This window comes from Juglans microcarpa x Juglans regia, chromosome 6D (assembly GCF_004785595.1).
Source record: "Juglans microcarpa x Juglans regia isolate MS1-56 chromosome 6D, Jm3101_v1.0, whole genome shotgun sequence".
NCBI lineage: Eukaryota > Viridiplantae > Streptophyta > Magnoliopsida > Fagales > Juglandaceae > Juglans > Juglans microcarpa x Juglans regia.
The window spans coordinates 28,501,884-28,519,276 of record NC_054604.1 but is presented as its reverse complement, the minus strand read 5'-3'; the positions used below and the strand labels follow the sequence as shown (position 1 = coordinate 28,519,276).

The 17,393-nt window shown below is 35.9% G+C and overlaps 4 protein-coding genes across 4 annotated transcripts; 1 reads left to right on the top strand and 3 right to left on the bottom strand.

The window, feature by feature from the left end:
• Positions 1 to 1,935: 1,935 nt before the first annotated feature.
• Positions 1,936 to 7,899, top strand: LOC121234732 (oligopeptide transporter 7-like). The gene is given in 8 exon segments (XM_041130809.1): positions 1,936 to 2,247; positions 2,352 to 2,893; positions 3,017 to 3,114; positions 5,642 to 6,003; positions 6,006 to 6,210; positions 6,304 to 6,559; positions 6,806 to 6,988; positions 7,085 to 7,899. Coding segments are annotated over 8 exon segments (2,289 nt in total). The 5' UTR covers positions 1,936 to 2,210; the 3' UTR covers positions 7,691 to 7,899.
• A 226-nt stretch (positions 7,900 to 8,125) lies between these two features.
• Positions 8,126 to 9,215, bottom strand: LOC121234739 (mavicyanin-like). Its single transcript, XM_041130817.1, has 2 exons — positions 8,789 to 9,215; positions 8,126 to 8,659 (listed from the first exon to the last, which is right to left on the bottom strand). Exons 1-2 carry the CDS (start codon positions 8,982 to 8,984, stop codon positions 8,268 to 8,270), a joined length of 588 nt encoding a protein of 195 aa, XP_040986751.1. The 5' UTR covers positions 8,985 to 9,215; the 3' UTR covers positions 8,126 to 8,267.
• Positions 9,216 to 10,361: 1,146 nt separating this feature from the next.
• LOC121234735 (molybdate-anion transporter-like) lies at positions 10,362 to 14,105 on the bottom strand. The gene is made up of 8 exons (XM_041130814.1): positions 13,806 to 14,105; positions 12,858 to 13,002; positions 12,609 to 12,777; positions 12,067 to 12,337; positions 11,503 to 11,768; positions 11,183 to 11,398; positions 10,948 to 11,056; positions 10,362 to 10,759 (listed from the first exon to the last, which is right to left on the bottom strand). The coding sequence occupies exons 1-8, from the start codon at positions 13,954 to 13,956 to the stop codon at positions 10,701 to 10,703; spliced, it is 1,386 nt and encodes a 461-aa protein (XP_040986748.1). The 5' UTR covers positions 13,957 to 14,105; the 3' UTR covers positions 10,362 to 10,700.
• Positions 14,106 to 14,989: 884 nt separating this feature from the next.
• On the bottom strand, positions 14,990 to 16,069 carry LOC121234737 (2-keto-3-deoxy-L-rhamnonate aldolase-like). Its single transcript, XM_041130815.1, has one exon. The coding sequence runs from the start codon at positions 15,940 to 15,942 to the stop codon at positions 15,133 to 15,135; it is 810 nt and encodes a 269-aa protein (XP_040986749.1). The 5' UTR covers positions 15,943 to 16,069; the 3' UTR covers positions 14,990 to 15,132.
• Positions 16,070 to 17,393: the final 1,324 nt, after the last annotated feature.

Genomic DNA, 17,393 nt, shown 5'->3' with positions numbered 1-17,393 from the left:
ATTTTAAAAAATAATATAATTTATTATTAAAAAATTAATTTTATTTCACATGAATTTTATATTTATTTATTTATTTTTTAAAATAATAACACTTACTATGATTTTTCTTTTAATAATAATGTTTAGGAAACAGATAGGAAAAGATGAGAATCGTATCCACATCTGACATCTTTTAAGCCACCAAACACAGCATCCGAGCCCTAACAAATGGAAATAGTATGAATAATACTGGAGTTCCCGCTAGGGGCTTTGCTGGGTTCTATCGTGTGTTTTATTATATATGTGTTTTTTTATTTTTTTATATAATTTTTTTAAAAAATTTTAAATATTTTGAAAAATAAAAAAAAGTTGATAATATTATTAAAAAATACTTTCTTAATCAAGAAATAATTTTTTATTTTATTTCGTAATTAAAAAAGTATTTTTTAATGATTTGTTTTACTTTCTAATTAAAGAAATATTTTTAATGATGTTTTAAATTTATTTTATTTTTTAAAAATATTAAAAACACCTATATAAAAAATAACTTAAAAAATACATACTAAAGTCCAGTAGAGCCACCGTCGGGAGCTTTAGCATTGTCCAAATGGTATAAGCAACGTGGCTCCATATGATGCATGCATGGACTTTGAAAGAAGTTCTTGGGACTTTTGGTGCCATTTTCCCATTACCCAGGTAGGTACGTACGTATATCCCCAACCCCAAGTCTTCGTTTCTCCCTTTGGACTTGTAGTTGGAACTGTGACAAAAGTTAGCTTAGATAAAGTGGGAAGGGTTTCTGCACAAGTATACCTTCCCGTTTGGTTACGCTTGATTTTCAATTCGAGGACTATAGTTCGTGGTAGTTTATATTCTCAACGCTTGAGTAATATTTGCATGCCTTTACACTACATATTATATATCTACGCGCATGATGTATATTGAGCGTCACGTGTTTCAATGTATATGTCAGGAAATATCCAATTCCACTGCATATATAAGAGTGCATTTTTTTTTTCTTTTAGATTTGGAAGAGGGTATCGAACTCCATACTTTTATTTTGAAAGTTGGAGTAATGCCAATCAAGCCAGATGTTTTTGGTATATGAGAGTGCATTTTGTTTATTCTATATACACATAAAACTTTGTATATTTAAAGTGTTTTTGTTCAATGTATATGAAAAGCTTATTTATAGTTGAATAGTCCTATAGTAAATAAGAAAATATAATCGGGACATGAACACAAATGCATTAATTAATTAAGGCTTAGTCAAAATATCACATCTTAAGAATATTCCATATACGACAATATTGATCTGTAATATGATAATATTCTAAGATCCACTGAATCATGAAAATATACATAATTAGAGATAGTACTAACAGTATATATCCAATTCCTCCGCATATGAGAGTGCATTTTGTTTATTCTAAAATGAATGCATTCCTAAAATTATAATTCGAAAATCCGCTATACAAGATTGATATATCTATTCTATTATAATAAGTGACTATTTAATTGTAAATAGTAATTTTTATTATTTTTTTGTCAACTTTTTTCTTTTATTTTTATGTTAAGTCATGTTTTACTAAAGGTCTTTAAAATTCTTAACTATTTGACGTGTATCTCTCTTGTAAAATTTAATGAAGAATCATGTTTTACTAAAAGGTCATTAAGATCCTTAATCATTTAACATGTAGCTCCTTTGTATAATTTAATGAAGAATCATGTATTACCGAAAGACTCTTAATAGCCTGCGGTGCATATGAATTGATGTTTCTTTTTCTTGTCTTTTTTGTTTCAATTTTTTTAAATAAAAAAATAATAATATTTATTATTATATAGAGAATAAATAGATAACTTAATATAAATACAGATAATTTCATGTTCTGTTAATCTAAACATGACCACTAGCTAGTAATTATATAGCTGCAAGGCTCCAGCTAGCCATAATTAATATGGTTCCTTCAGCACAACGTGGGTAAATAGAGGTATCAATCAATTAAAAAGGGTCGTCCCGACGTGGTCAGCAGCTGCAACAACGGACCTAATTATCATGGGCCAATAACTCCACCAAAAAACTGCAACCCAGAAGAATTTAATTACCATTCCTATTTACCATTACAATCCCTTTTTGCCTCGATTCTGATACCTCTACTGTACTTACAAAAACCACTCGATAATATTCTTTGGTAGACAGATTCCCTTTTTTGGGGACCTTTGAAGAAACCATGGAAGAATCGTCGTCTGAGATCAGTGCTCCTCTAAGTAAGCCTCTTTCTCATATAATTTTCCACATTAATCTCTACCATTTCTTTTGGTTTAGTTGTTCTCAATTAATTTTTCTCTTTCTGATCTACCTGGTACTTCAGTATCGAAGGATGATAAAGATCATGACCCAGCAGCAGTACCCTCATCATCATCACAAGCCATGGAAGCCAAATCCAAAGCCAAATCCGAGGTTGACGAGGAGCAAGAACAGGAAGAAAACTCACCCGTCAAACAGGTTGCTCTAACTGTACCGACCACAGACGACCCGTCCCTTCCGGTACTCACGTTTCGAATGTGGGTCTTAGGGGCCCTTTCATGCATTCTCTTATCTTTCCTCAACCAGTTCTTCTGGTACCGCACTGAACCGCTCACAATCACAGCCATTTCAGCGCAGATCGCTGTGGTGCCTCTTGGCCAATTAATGGCAGCAAAGATCACAGACCGAGTCTTCTTCAAAGGGAGCCGCTGGGAGTTCACGTTGAACCCTGGTCCTTTCAATGTCAAAGAGCATGTTCTCATCACAATCTTTGCCAACTCTGGCGCTGGGACTGTCTATGCCATTCACGTTGTTACTGTCGTCAAAGTTTTTTATAAGAAGCACATCACGTTCTTCGTGTCTTTGCTTGTTGTTATAACGACTCAGGTTAGTTCTTCAAGCAATATTATTATTTTGGGAACTTCTTCTGGATCTAACCTTTTTTTTTTTTTTTTTTTTTTAATTTATGTTATACATATTCATCAGGTTTTTATGGGGTTTGAATGGTAGGTGTTGGGGTTTGGATGGGCTGGGATATTCAGGAGGTACCTGGTGGAGCCGGCGGCTATGTGGTGGCCAGCAAATTTGGTTCAAGTCTCATTGTTCAGGTATTTTTCACTTTTTTTTGTAGTTCTCATTTTTTCCGGTGTAAATATGTCATATTTCCGGTTGATATCCGAGCTTGCCGGTGAGCTTGGGCTGCCACTATGGGGATAAGAGCCGCCAGATAGTTCTTGGTTGCATTAGGAAGGGATTCATCTTACGCACGCAATGGTCATAACCATTGAATGGTTATCCTATATAATTATTTATTATTTTTTTCTTATATCAAATATATATGAATAATGAGTAGAAAATTTTAATTAATTTAAAAGAATAAAACTTAAAAAAATAAATAAAAATAAATATAATGTAACGTGTGAAAATATATAAAAAGCTCGAAAAAGTATGGGCCAAGAAATTCTCGAATAGTGCATATTCGTGGTTCGATTCTTGCCATTGAATTTTTACTTAAAATTAGTCTGTTCGTCGTTGTAGATGAGGAGTTTTTACTTTTTGGTCTACCTGTTGGTCAAGGGCTGTTAGCTGTGTATGATAGGCCTTCAAATGAGAACTATCGAAATGTTCTTTTTTATTTTTTATTTTTAAATATTCTTATTTTTTATTTATTGTGACACGCGAAAGCACACGTTGCTAAACATATTACACGTGACATTTGTATTAGAGGTAACTTTTTTTTTTTTTTTTTTTTTTTTTTTACGGAAGTAATTTGACTTAGTTTTCGTTGGGTTATATAAATAAAATGAGATGAAATAAGATGGGATAAAATTTAAAAATTAAATAAAATGTTGTTAGAATAGAAATTTTTAATATAATTTTTTAGATTTAAAAAAATTAAATTATTTATTATTTTGCATGAAAATTTAAAAAAATTATAATAATTATATAAAATGAGATGAGATAAAATTATTTGAACTGTGCCGCTTTAGAGCCACATAGATGGCCTTAGGGCCTGAAGTGGATCTAATATATATATTTATAACGAAACAATCGAAATTGAGAATTTAAGGATAAAAAAATTTACTTCTAAAAATTAGGGAGTAATATATCTTGAAACCAAACCAAATAAACTATTTTAACATTGAATCCATATATATATATATATATATATATATATATATATATATATATACACATCAAGCTCAAGAGTTCGTTCTTTTCAATTTTTTTTTTTTTCTGTTTTTAAAGTCATGGTTGTGCTGTATGTTTCATTGTTTTTCAAGTCTTGGTTGAACTGCATGTTTATAGATTTGTTAGAATTTTGTAAATAATAGTAAAATAATTTTAAAATAGATATTTTATTAAGTTAAAAAAAATATTTTATATTTAAGGGACGTAAGAAAATAAAATTGTGAGAATTTTAAATTCTCGTAGCTTCCAAACCATCGCACACTGAAGTTTGCACCAAATTGAATAAATTGGATTGGGAAGATACACTTTCTGCTGGGGTTAACGCTGGTATCTCCTGCTTTTATTTTTTTTAATATTATTTTTTATTTAATAATTAAGGATGTATTTTTTAATAATATTATAATTATTTTTATTTTTTTAAAATATTTAAAAGTATTAAAAAATATATATATGAATAAAATAATAATAAAAAATTCTAAGACTAACGGTAGCTCTCACGGGAGCTGTGAGCCGTGGCTGCCATCCGTATTAGATTTATTTGAAGTGTCGGGAGCTTTCAATCGGGTAGATTTAGGTATAGTTTGGATTTGAAGATGAGTTGAGATAAATTGTAAATAATAGTGAAATGGATTGTGAATAGTAGTGAGATTTATAAATTAAAATTATTAAATAATAATGAATAATAATGAGATAAATTGAGATAGATTGTGAATATAAACCGAACCTTATTTTCTCGAAGCAAAATTTCAAGTTGGCTTCAACTTGCAGCATTTCTACTGGAACAACGGTGGTAGCTGTAGCTGCTGCTGTACTAATCAGTCAAAAGTGTCAGACATTTGTTTCCATTCTTTTTTTATAACAAAAAATGCCTGTATATATATTTGTAAAAAAATACAATAACTATAAATAAATTACGAAAAAATAATTAGATGATATAATTTGTTAAATTATAAAATTATTTTTATCGTAAATAAAATCTAATACATAAAATCATATCAATTTATTAAATTACCTTTTAAAATACTTCTAATTGAGATCAAGAAAAAAAAAATACAGATACAAATTATATACAAGGTTTTCAAAATCAAATCGAGATGGTCGGAGTTTCCAAATGTATCAAAATATTTGCATATATATATATATATAATTTTGAATTTATTTTAAATTTTATCATCTTCAATTATATTGATATGATACATTTTATCTGGCTTTACGTGTTAACCACCTTAATGACAACTATTTAGAATGTATTATATAGCAAATATGATCAGAGATTAAAAAAAAACATCTAATGTGGAAAACAACATCTATTAACTATTTTTTTATGGTTAATAAAATCTGAATTACTATACTAATTTCTTAAAAAAAAAATAGATAAAAAAAAAACAACTTTCTTTTGTGGGCTTTGGATTAACTAATCAAGCAATACATGTGCTGTTGCAGGGCTCTACATGAGAAAGAAAAACGGCAGAAAGGTGGAATGACTAGAACCCAATTCTTCTTGATTGCCTTCATGTGTAGCTTTGCTTACTATGTCTTCCCAGGCTACCTCTTTGAAATGTTAACTTCCCTCTCTTGGATATGCTGGATATTCCCTAAATCAGTCCTGGCCCAACAGCTCGGCTCTGGTCTTTATGGGCTTGGAATCGCTGCCGTTGGGCTTGACTGGTCCACCATCTCTGCCTACCTCGGAAGCCCACTTGCAAGCCCATGGTTTGCCACAGCAAATGTTGCTGCAGGATTCGCTTTTGTCATGTACATTTTGACCCCCTTATGCTACTGGCTCAATGTCTACAAGGCCAAAACCTTCCAATATTCTCTGACGATCTCTTCACCTCAACTGGCCAAGAGTACAACATTTCATCCATCGTTGACTCTAATTTCCACCTTGACCTTGAGGCCTATGAACGTGAAGGGCCTCTTTACCTCAGCACGTTTTTTGCAATGACATATGGTGTTGGTTTTGCTGCACTTACTGCTACAATTGCACATGTTGCGCTGTTCCATGGAAGGTACGTAACGAGTTTTATGAAATATTATCATGTCCATCTTTTCCGGCTGAGGCAGCACTTTGAAGTTTATGTTTTAGCTATGAATTAATGCAGAGAAATATGGGAGCAAAGCAAATCAAGTTTTCAAAAGCAATCAATGGATATCCACACAAAACTCATGAGGAAGTATAGGCAAGTCCCTGAGTGGTGGTTTGTGGTTATTCTTATAGGAAACATCGCTTTGACAATATTTGCCTGTGAGTATTACAATGAGCAACTTCAGCTGCCTTGGTGGGGCGTTTTGCTTGCCTGTGGTATTGCCATTCTCTTCACTCTTCCAATTGGAATCATCACTGCTATTACAAATCAGGTAATAATTCCTTTTCACATTTGGACACTTATTTGAAACCAGAACTTCACCCCGACATATTGCTCTTGAGAAGATAGAAATGTTGACAACTGTTTCTGTTGAACAAACGACCAACTTATGTTTTCTAGTACTCAGATTCTCAGCGTGCCCTTTAGCTTGGAGGGCTGCATTTCCCTGTCATCTATTGTTATTGTTAAGTATCTTTGCATGCATCAATGGGATTACATTCCTCTTTCTCTGATGCAGACACCAGGCCTGAACATCATCACAGAATATATAATTGGGTATATCTACCCGGGATATCCCGTTGCTAACATGTGCTTCAAGGTGTACGGGTACATAAGTATGACACAGGCCATAACCTTTTTGCAAGACTTCAAGCTCGGTCACTACATGAAAATCCCTCCCAGAACAATGTTCATGGCACAGGTTACTTAATCATCAATATCAACCATCACTGTTAACCCTATTTCCTCCAAATTTATTTCTATGCATCACTCTTAATGACTCTCAACCTCCACTTAGGTTGTCGGAACCCTTATAGCTGGATTGGTGTACCTCAGTACAGCTTGGTGGCTGATGGAAACCATTCCCGACATATGCGAGGACACATCCTCGGTGTGGACATGCCCAAGTGATACTGTGTTCTACGATGCATCTGTGATATGGGGTTTAATCGGACCTCGCAGAATCTTTGGGGACCTGGGAACGTACGAGGCAGTCAACTGGTTCTTCCTAGGTGGAGCAGTTGCTCCTATTCTTGTTTGGTTAGCAGCGAAGGCGTTCCCACAACAAGAATGGATCAGGCTCATCAACATGCCGGTCTTGATCGGGGCCACAGGAAGTATGCCGCCGGCGACTGCAGTAAACTACACTACTTGGGTTATCGCAGGTTTTCTGTCTGGATTTGTGGCCTATAGGTATATGCCGGATTGGTGGCAGCGCCACAATTATGTTCTGTCTGGGGCACTCGATGCTGGCCTTGCCTTTATGGGGGTGCTTCTGTATTTTTGCTTGGGGTTGGAGGGCATTAGCCTCAGTTGGTGGGGAAACGACCTTGATGGGTGTCCCTTGGCTTCCTGCCCAACCGCCAAAGGAGTTGTGGTAGAAGGTTGCCCTGTTGTTTACTGAGATGAGGAAAAAGAAACCAATTGTTTTCTGTGTATGTAGTAGTTTCTGTCAAGTTCAATTCATACATATAATTCTTGATCAACTCGGAGAAAGTCGGTGACCAAAATTCAAATGTTATACGAGGTTAATGCAACAGAACTGGCCTCTAATGAATTGGATGTAAAAGTGAAACGAGGAATAAACGCAGAATTTGTTTCGGGCTTAAGTATGAAATTAGTCTATATGATTTGTCTGAAAATTAAATTATTTCTTGTTTTCTTAATCGATCTTTTTACTCGTAATTTTAAAAACAATGAAATGAATCAATCATTCAATAATGAACCTGGGTGTCGATCCTTTCCTTCTAAAAAGAGCAAAAGAGACTGATAATTCTACAGTTTATTGATGCTCTCGATCGCTCTCTTCTTTGGAATTCATAAAAAAGTACATGTAACATTTAGAACTACATCTTCCAATTAAATTTGTTACCCCAAAAATTTAATATTAACCAATATGCCGAAGAAAAAATAATACCAAGTGGAACATATATAAAAGAATCTTACTCATTTGGGATCTGAAAAAGAGTAAATTATGTTCCTCACATGATGCCGCCGACAAGTACAGATACAGAAAATCCGGTGAGGGCAGCCATGAAGACCGGATAGCTTAGAGGAGAAGGGGAAGAGGAAGGCGGTTGTGGGATTGCACCAAAAACAGTGGGGTAAGAGGATGAAGTCTCTGGCAATGCGCTGGGACCGTAGGAAGGAGAATATGCAGATCCATTGCCTGAAATCACAGAAATGTAGAGCTTCTGCTTCTTTTCGCAGGTGCCCTGCTCTCCACTGGTGAAGTAGAACTCCCCATGGGCGGTGATGTTGAAAAGAGAGTTGCCATTGTTCATGTACAAGATTGGATCTTTCAGGTTGCAGCTGTTGTAGGATTCTTCCCCGACTTGTATCACAGAATCTTGACTTGGTGGGTATAAAAACACTGAATAAATAGAAAAGGAAATGAGTATGAACATGAACAATATGACCACTTATTCAATCTTGTTGTTTAGGAATGAGAAACTATGGATGCACACTGGATTGGAAAGAAAGAGGGTTATCAGAAACTTACAGAGAGAATCTCCGATTTTGAAGGTGTGGTACCTGGACCATTGTGTGTAAATTTGTGGTTTTGCTGAAGTGGGTATTCCCCAAGCATCTAAATCTCCAACCTTGTACTGGTAACACGAGACTCTGGTTTGCAACAATACAAGGAACAGAAAGGCCAACAGGAAGGGGTACCTGGTACTTCCAAGATTGGTGGCCATCTTAACTTCTCACTCCCTCTCTTTCCCAAATCACTGGGGAAGCTGAAGCTTTTTGGCTCGAGTGTCTTTAGCGTGATTGGTTTAGCAAAAGGCAACGACTTGAAGGAGATTTTAAATCTGACGTTGGACGGTCAGAGACTCAGACCCATATAGCAGGACAAAGCATCTGCTTGGATTATTCCTTTTGAATTTTGCGTTTATACCCACCCAAAAGACTTTGGGTAGATGTGGAAATTTAACTGATTTTCAAGCAGGTTAAAATATGAGAAAGAAATCAATCATGGTGCCATTATTAGCACGTGGGCCAGTTGAGTGCAGCTCAGAATTTGCATGTAAATTTGGACAGAAGGTGGAAGCCTGGAAGGAGACTTGGGATGTTTTCTCAAATACCATTAGGAGGTACAAGATTCTCTTTTGTAATGTCATCATCAGGTGGAGAAGACGAGATAGCTGTGCAGCCTGTCTCCCCCTCCCCCTCACATGGTTGGTCGACTGGGGTTAAATCCTGTCAATTTTGAAGAAAATAGCATATTTTAGCTTCAATCTATAATCAGCTGGCAAGACTGAAATTCCAGGCCCCTTCTTAGTTGTACCTAGGCCTGCACAATTGGCCCGTCCAATAAACTTTTGGGCCGACCCGACTTGGCCAGGAAAATCTAAACCGACCCAATCCGAACCATTCGGGTAGGGTAAAAAGCTCATTTCAGTACTTTGGTTGACATGAGGAAAAACAGCAAATGCGTGAAACTCGGCTTGTGTTTCAGGTAAAGTCTAATGAAGAAGCATGACTTTCACAGAACTTTGGGGCTTCACCTTTAGTAGTGCTTTATATACATTCCTCTTTGTTAAAAGAATCGATCGAGATTTTAGGAATAGAAATGACCTCCACGTCAAAGAAGGCTCGAGTAAATGGGAAGATGTTGTGCATGGACCATTGGTTAGTTATGAATCAATTCGAATCCATATTTTTTACTCCATTTTCATATGTTTTTCCTTTCTTTACCTTTTTGTTTCAATTTACAAGGGAACAATTACTTGTATAATGGCCATTTCATGGAAGTTTTTCTAACAATTATACAGACGAATTTGGTAGGTTCTTTCTAAATTCTATAAAATCATCCTCTTCTCTCCATCATCATTACTATCTACAAGCAAATTTATAATTGGAAAACATTGTTGCATTACCCACAGAAAAGCAATCAAAAGTAACTATCATGAATTCCAGGTAATATCTATTTACCCAGGTGAGGTAAGAACATGCGACAATAGTTGCTTTTTTGTGGCATCATTTTTTAACAAAAATCGAGGCACAGAAGGGGGAGAAAAATAATTAAAAATGAAAATAAATTAAGAACAGAAAAAAATGTAGAATGATAATGACTGAGAAACCATCACCACTATATATACTAGGGCAAATGCCTTGAATCCTGAAACACCCGCGATTATGCAGCACCAATATACATTAATTGCAGAAGGCATGATCTAAGAGTACTGACTATACCATTCTTTTACCTATTCATTTCTTTATGTCATGGCCACCAGCTGGTTGCTCCCCAGAAAATCTTTATGCCTTCTTATCAAGACTCAATCCACATTCTCCATTTCCTTATTTATTGGATAGCAAACATCAATCAGAATGCACATCCACCAATTCCAAATAAGACAATGTAGCTGGCTTTAATCATCAAAACTTCCAGAGTTTGTTCTTCAAATAAATCAGATATGTAATGGCTCTGCCTCTGTGGACCTCTCCAGTGCCGTCCAGTCTTGTGGTTCTATGAGGAAACACATATCATCATATGATCATATCGCAAAACCAAGGGTTTTTAAAAGGGAACTCCAAATCATGAAGTTACAGCTTCTAGGTGCAAGACATGTAATACTTAAAACTTCTAATGTTATCATTTTTTAGCACTTTCTAAACTCAGAATGATATATTTCTGATAGAAATTGCAGAACATACTTGGCTTTTGGCTTTCTGCAATCATCATGAGCCGCCGCTGCAGTACAGCAGCCACAAAGAGAAAAATTGAGCACATGCCAAACATGATCGTCATGGGAAATGCATCGACCTTCGAAAGGGAAAGAATACAAATGCTATTAAGTAATAAAGAGAATGCCACTTATAGAGCATGGTACACTTATCATCCAAGCTCAAATTGTGCATCCAATCTCATAAAAGAGCAAGTGCCACTCACATTGTACAGCACAACACACACAAAGATGTTCAGAGGAATGCGAAAGAAGTTCATTATGGTGCTTCTTGCCTCCTCAGGAATGTATTGGGACCTCATCTTCATCATTGATGGCCAGAATATCCCCACACAGGCCTCAAATGCGCAGAAGCCAGCAACCAGAATACAACCAGAAAACGAGATACTTCCACCTTTCACTTTGGAAGGTGCTATCAAGAACTGTTCGGACAAATTATTTCCACAGAAACAAGATCTTAGAAAAGGAAAAACATATGGGACTTCTATGTAGAAAGAAGTTAGAGGAATCGGAAGTTACAACATACATTGGTTAAAATGGGAAGCAGAAGGGATGCTGATGAGATTACAAAAACAATCTGCATGTAGCTCTCAACTTTGGGAGATGAACGAGCCAACAGTCGAGATGCAATGGAGCTTCCCAACATTGAAGCCAACATGAATGTTGCAAAAATGAAACCATGTGGAATCTCCTCTTCATTTGGGCTCAGAGCCGGAGTCCAAAGGAACACAAAGGTGTACATTGAGCCTTCAAACAGGGATTGTATAGCACCCAGTAATGCGATTTTCTCATCTGATCCCATATGGAAGCATAAACATTGAATGAAATTCCAAAGAGAAAAGAGTAGTAGAGAAAAGGCACAGAAAAATTAGGATCGACCATAATGAAAGCATCTTCATAATATTTTAATTTTTCATTCAAAATGACTATGACAAACCAAAATTGGTCAATTTTTGCGGATAATAATCCAAAATGGTTCCCAAGAGTTAGTCCAGACCCCATCCTAGGTTATGGAAATGTAATGAATTCATTTTTCATAACAAAAGATAAAGGATTAAAATAGGATGAAAATACAAGACTAGGAATTCACCAGAAGCAATGGCCACAGCAGCAGCCTTGAACTGGGCAAGCAAGTCCTTGTTTTCTGAAGGGTCTCCATAGTTTTCACTCCATGATGACATTATAATTGCCATGCCAATTGCCAGAAAGCATGCAGCGGCGTCAAATGGAGAAACAGGGCCAAATCCCAATGTATCAACTAAAAGATTTCCGAACAACCCAGATACAATGGCAACCAGACCATTGCCAAGAAATATTGCCTTAGAAAATGTAATTGAAAGCCATTGTTGCTCAAAACCCCTCTGCAAATAACAGGTAACGTGATGACCCAAAATAGCAACATAGAAGAGCCCATTTAAACTGTCACATGCTTTTATAAAAATGAGAAAGTAATAGCAGGGGAAATATCGCTTCTAGGATCTTATCAGTGACAGGGTCCAAGCCACACATGTGAATCGACAAAAACAGCACAAGGATATGTTAATCAAGATTTTTGGAGAATGAACCAGATGCTTTAATACTTCTATCTATTTGATCTGCAGAGCTTAAATCATCATCAGAGCAGTGGCGCACCTTATTGTGTTCTGCAACAAGCCAAGATTCAAAAGCTGAAAATAGAAGAGAAGTGGCGATGCCTCCCAATATACGTCCCAACATTAAAACTTTGTACTCAGGAGAATGTTTAGTGATGCAGCTTAGAATATAAGCTATGCAGTAAGTAACACATGCCCTCTTCCTACCCCTGAATTTGGCATGTGATTGATTACAAACTAGTCGTAGGATCAAAAGTAAAACAAAAATGCATCAAATATGAGATCTTACTGTTTATCAGCTAAAGATCCAACAATTGTCCCAAACAACATAGAGGATCCAAACCCAGCAATGAAGAGTTGCCCAATGTCCCCCTTTCCAAACCCATACTGACTGTAAAGGTAGTAAACATATGGACCCTGCAACCAATCCCCAGCTGTTGCCACCAATTTGATTAGATCCAGGAAAACATGGAAAATATTGAAATTTCCAAAATCAGCAATCTCCGTCAATTCAAGCAATTCAATTATCGTGACAACTTTTGATCCTCAACTACTTTCCCAAGAATATATAGAGTAAGCTTCATTACGGCCAACAGATCTCGGCACCACTCAAAAAGGAAACATGCCAACGAAAGTATTAATAAATGTAAATTAATATGAAGAAGTGCCAAAAGGCAGAAGCAACGACAAATCAATGGCCAAGGGTTTCTCCCGATAAGAAAACAATTGGATGATTCGTACTCATGAAAGAAATAGCAAGTTCTTTAGGATGATTACTGCCCAAAACTTTAATGCCCATTTGAGCTGGAACATTATTCAACAAAAACAAACAAGAAACAAAAAAGAGAAAAAGAAATAGAGATTATTAACTATAGTGAATCTCTCGTAATAAAAATAAATAAAGACTCTCTCAACTGAGCCCAAAACAACTTGAGCAGGTTTATCATTTCTCTGGCGGACAATTTACTCTCATATTTCTCTCTTTCTTTTCTTTTCCATTCTGTGTCAAGAGAGAAAACACACATTTGCAATGTTAAAAAAAAAAAAAAAGGATCCTAGATCAAGAATTTGCAAACAGAATTGACTCACCCAATAATCATCGCCAAAAACACCAATAGTCCGGAACAAACCCGCATGGATAAATAAGAAGAAGGACCACATTACAGTAATCTTTGCATGAATAGAGGACACTCATATGAGGTACAAGAACAAGTGCCGGTTCAGATCTAAAGCGTACCCATCATGAGAGAGTAAACGAGGATGTAGTTGTTTTTGAATGCATTGAACGCAGAGGAAGTGTTCATGCGATCTTTGCCAGTTTTGCTCAGCTCCAACGCTGCCACTACTGCCGTTAGAGCACCGAACACCAAGAAGTAGAAGAGCTCCATTCGCAGTCTCGCAGATCAATTTCAGAGAGAGAGAGAGAGAGAGTGGCAGAAGGTGAGGAAGAAGAAATGGGTGGTGTAGTTAAAAAGTTGTCGTCGAAGGTCATTATCATGGTTTCGGGTGGATTTTCATTTTAGTGGAAATAATATGGCAATTTGGCACTCGATTTCATGATTTCCCGGGATTCCATTTTTCCAACGTCAAATAAAAGAACAAAATACTAGTTTAGCTTTGGTCAATGCCTCATTTGGAATTTGGAATGTTAAAATGAAAATGAGATAATATTTCTTAGTTAAGGTATTTCTTTCATTATTATAGAGTAAATCCAAATTTATAATCTCACCATATAACAAGTAATTTAAATAAACATCTAGTTCCGACTTTAATATCTAATTAGAATGCACCTAGATAGAATGATATAATACTCCAAATTGCGTTGTTAGCCCTCTATAATGATTTTAAAGAATCTTAATTATATTATTGACTAGTCTTTTATAAAGATTCGTTACAAATAGAGTATCTCATAATCCAATCCATATAGCTTGTTTAATTCACTACTTACAATCTTCTACTTAATGCAATACTAATGTGATTTGAATATATACTAAACATTTATGTATGGTTTATCACGTATAGCACCTCCTTGTTGGCAACATGGTCAAGAATTATATAGATTTTGATCACAAAGATTTGAAAGGAACAAGTGTTAGCATTTCATTTCGGATCTATATTAGATCCATTTATGCTATATAATGTATCAAATGAATAAATAAACATGATTTATGTTTTCAGCTATGAAATAAATATATAAAATACATATTAATAATGAGACAATATGCATATTGTTGTTGAAAGGCAACCTGCATATCCTTTTATGTGCACTCAGAAGTAAAGGTGTCAGGAGCATTGCACGGTAAAACATGTCCAACTTGTCATGTCTCAATATTCTTTCATGAAAAGGTTCACCAAACAAATTAACAGACCAATATATGCATAAGATTTCTTGTTAGGTAGGTCATTATAGGACATGATTCATGATGAAATATTAACTTTATTTGAAGGTAAGATCAATAGTTCATCTCTTCATCTATTCCCCCTCAAACAAAACAACAAGAACAACCCAAAACCAAACAGGAAATCGAAAAGAAAATGGATGGGTCCTGAGTGATCATGAGAAGTCATTTCATCTTAAACCTTTTCACATCCTCAACAGCAGCAGACTTGAACAAGCCCACATCAACAGCACCACACACCATGTTGTATCCACGCTTCTTAAGCTCCTCAGGCCCATCCTGTGGCATTGCAAAACCAGCCAGATAAGCTCCTGCACGCCCGCCATCGCTTCCTTTCTCGGCTTTCGTCTCCAGCACCGCCTTCTCCGCCACCCTAATTATCTCCTTCACCTTCCCGTTTCCTGGGTCCCCCAGGTACCCCATGCTCACGCTCAAATCCAACGGCCCAATCATGATGCAGTCAACCCCATCAACAGCAGCAATCTCCTTTACCTTTCTCACGGCTTCCTCCGACTCCACCTGGCACATTATCAAGAGCTCGCTCTCACACTTGTTTATGTAATCTTCGTCGATACCGTACTTGGAGGCTCTCACGATCGGGTAGGCTGCTCCTCGAACTCCGGCGGGTGGGTATCGGCAATGGGAGACGGCTTGCTGGGCGGAAAGTGGGCAGTCAATCATGGGAATCATGATGCCCTGAGGGCCTAAGTCGAGGGCTTTCTTGGCCCAGGTGGGAGAGTTATCGGGGATCCTGAGGATGGCAGGGGTACCAGTGGCGGCAAGGGCGAGCAGACAAGGGAGGGCATCGGAAATACCACCGGAGCCGTGCTCCATGTCGACGACGACAAAGTCATAGCCTGCATGGCCAGCGATCTCGGCGAGGGTGGGTGAGAAGCTGAGGAGGAAGAGGCCATAGAAGGGCCCTTCACCGTTGTTGAGACGAGCTTTGAGGGATCTGGGGGTGGCGGAGGCCATGGGAGTTGTATAAAGAGACGTGATTGGAGTGCTCACTGCTCAGTTAGGCCTGCTCTAGCTTCGATTGCCACTCATCCTTGTTGAAGATTTTGTTTGATGATGAGTCACATCGCAATCTAATCTTAACCAAACCTTGTCCACGTTGATCTATATATACGTATGCAAAATTATATTTATATGAGGTTAAATTCATTTATATTAGCTTTTATATATATATATATATATATATTGGGTCGGGATATCGTGCAAAGCACGTTTGCCTAGTTCAGTAAAATATCGATATTTATAAAATATTAGTTTAGAATATAACATAATCCAACACATATTTACTGTGATACATCATTCTGTGTCATCTTGTACTGCATCAATAGAGACGACGTTGAAATTCTTGTGTTGCTGTTGGTTGAGTCGATTAGAATCTACCAAAAGTTCAATCATCCATTTTTTTTTGCGAAACTTCTGCTACAAGATTTTCTATATATGGTAGATGCTCCTGTAAAAGAAATTTTTAATAGGTTTCCATGATTAATAAAAATTTAAAGAACAAATATGCTAAAAATTGATGTCTTATAAATTAACACAAATCTTTGAATGCAATGTTCTTAATTAAATTACTATGCATGTTATAAATAAAAATAAAATTGGCATAATAAACAAGTATATAAAAATCAATTTAAATGATTTTTGTTATAATTTGTTTTTAATAGTTTTTTAATATAAAGCTCAATGTGCTCATAGATAATGTAGTAAACATGTTAAAAATTTTAAGATGAACTTTTTTGCTCACAATGATAAAGACAATGGAAAACAAGAAAACATACATCACCAGTGTGCTTCATAAGCTCAACTGCCGAACAACCAAATGCTTGCTCTACAACTTCACCAAACATAACAGCAGACAGTCTTCCTGTACCATCGTCGAGTTCAACATATGCTCAACAACTATAAATTTGATAGAAATGTCATTTTAAGTTAGAATTAACAAAAGTTATACATTAAATCTATTACATCACTTATTGTGTAAAACAAAAAATTTGAAAGATACATACCGTGGCTGGGAAATGCTTTAGTGTTTGCAATGGTAACAAAGGAAAGTATCATTGTAATCATACCCAGTTCCTTTATTGCAGCCAATGCATGACATATAAAAAAATATTTGGCGCAAGTCAACCACAAATATCTTTGCCTTTATCCAAAATCTTGCTTTCTACATTACATTATAAACAATTTTTTAGGTGAATTGATTCTATAAATATTTGAATTTGTTACAAAGAATAGGATTTTACCTGCATGGGTTGTAAACTTTTGATGATCTCAGTAACATCACAATTCTTGATTATTTCTCGAATACCAATAGAAGACAGAGATGTTGACGGGTATGTCAAGCTTTTTGCAATAATACTTTCAAGTAATAAGTCATTAATCACTGACCTTAAAATTCATAAAAACAA

Coding starts and splice junctions, on each gene's coding strand:
- LOC121234739 (XM_041130817.1), bottom strand. CDS start 8,984: ATGGCCACCAATCTTGGAAGTACCAGGTACCCCTTCCTGTTGGCCTTT. Junction 8,660..8,788: donor CAAAATCGGAGATTCTCTCT/GTAAGTTTCTGA, acceptor CTATTTATTCAG/TGTTTTTATACCCACCAAGT.
- LOC121234735 (XM_041130814.1), bottom strand. CDS start 13,956: ATGGAGCTCTTCTACTTCTTGGTGTTCGGTGCTCTAACGGCAGTAGTG. Junction 12,338..12,608: donor TTGTTGCAGAACACAATAAG/GTGCGCCACTGC, acceptor TGTTATTTGCAG/AGGGGTTTTGAGCAACAATG. Junction 11,057..11,182: donor TGTGTGTTGTGCTGTACAAT/GTGAGTGGCACT, acceptor TCCCTTTCGAAG/GTCGATGCATTTCCCATGAC.
- LOC121234737 (XM_041130815.1), bottom strand. CDS start 15,942: ATGGCCTCCGCCACCCCCAGATCCCTCAAAGCTCGTCTCAACAACGGT.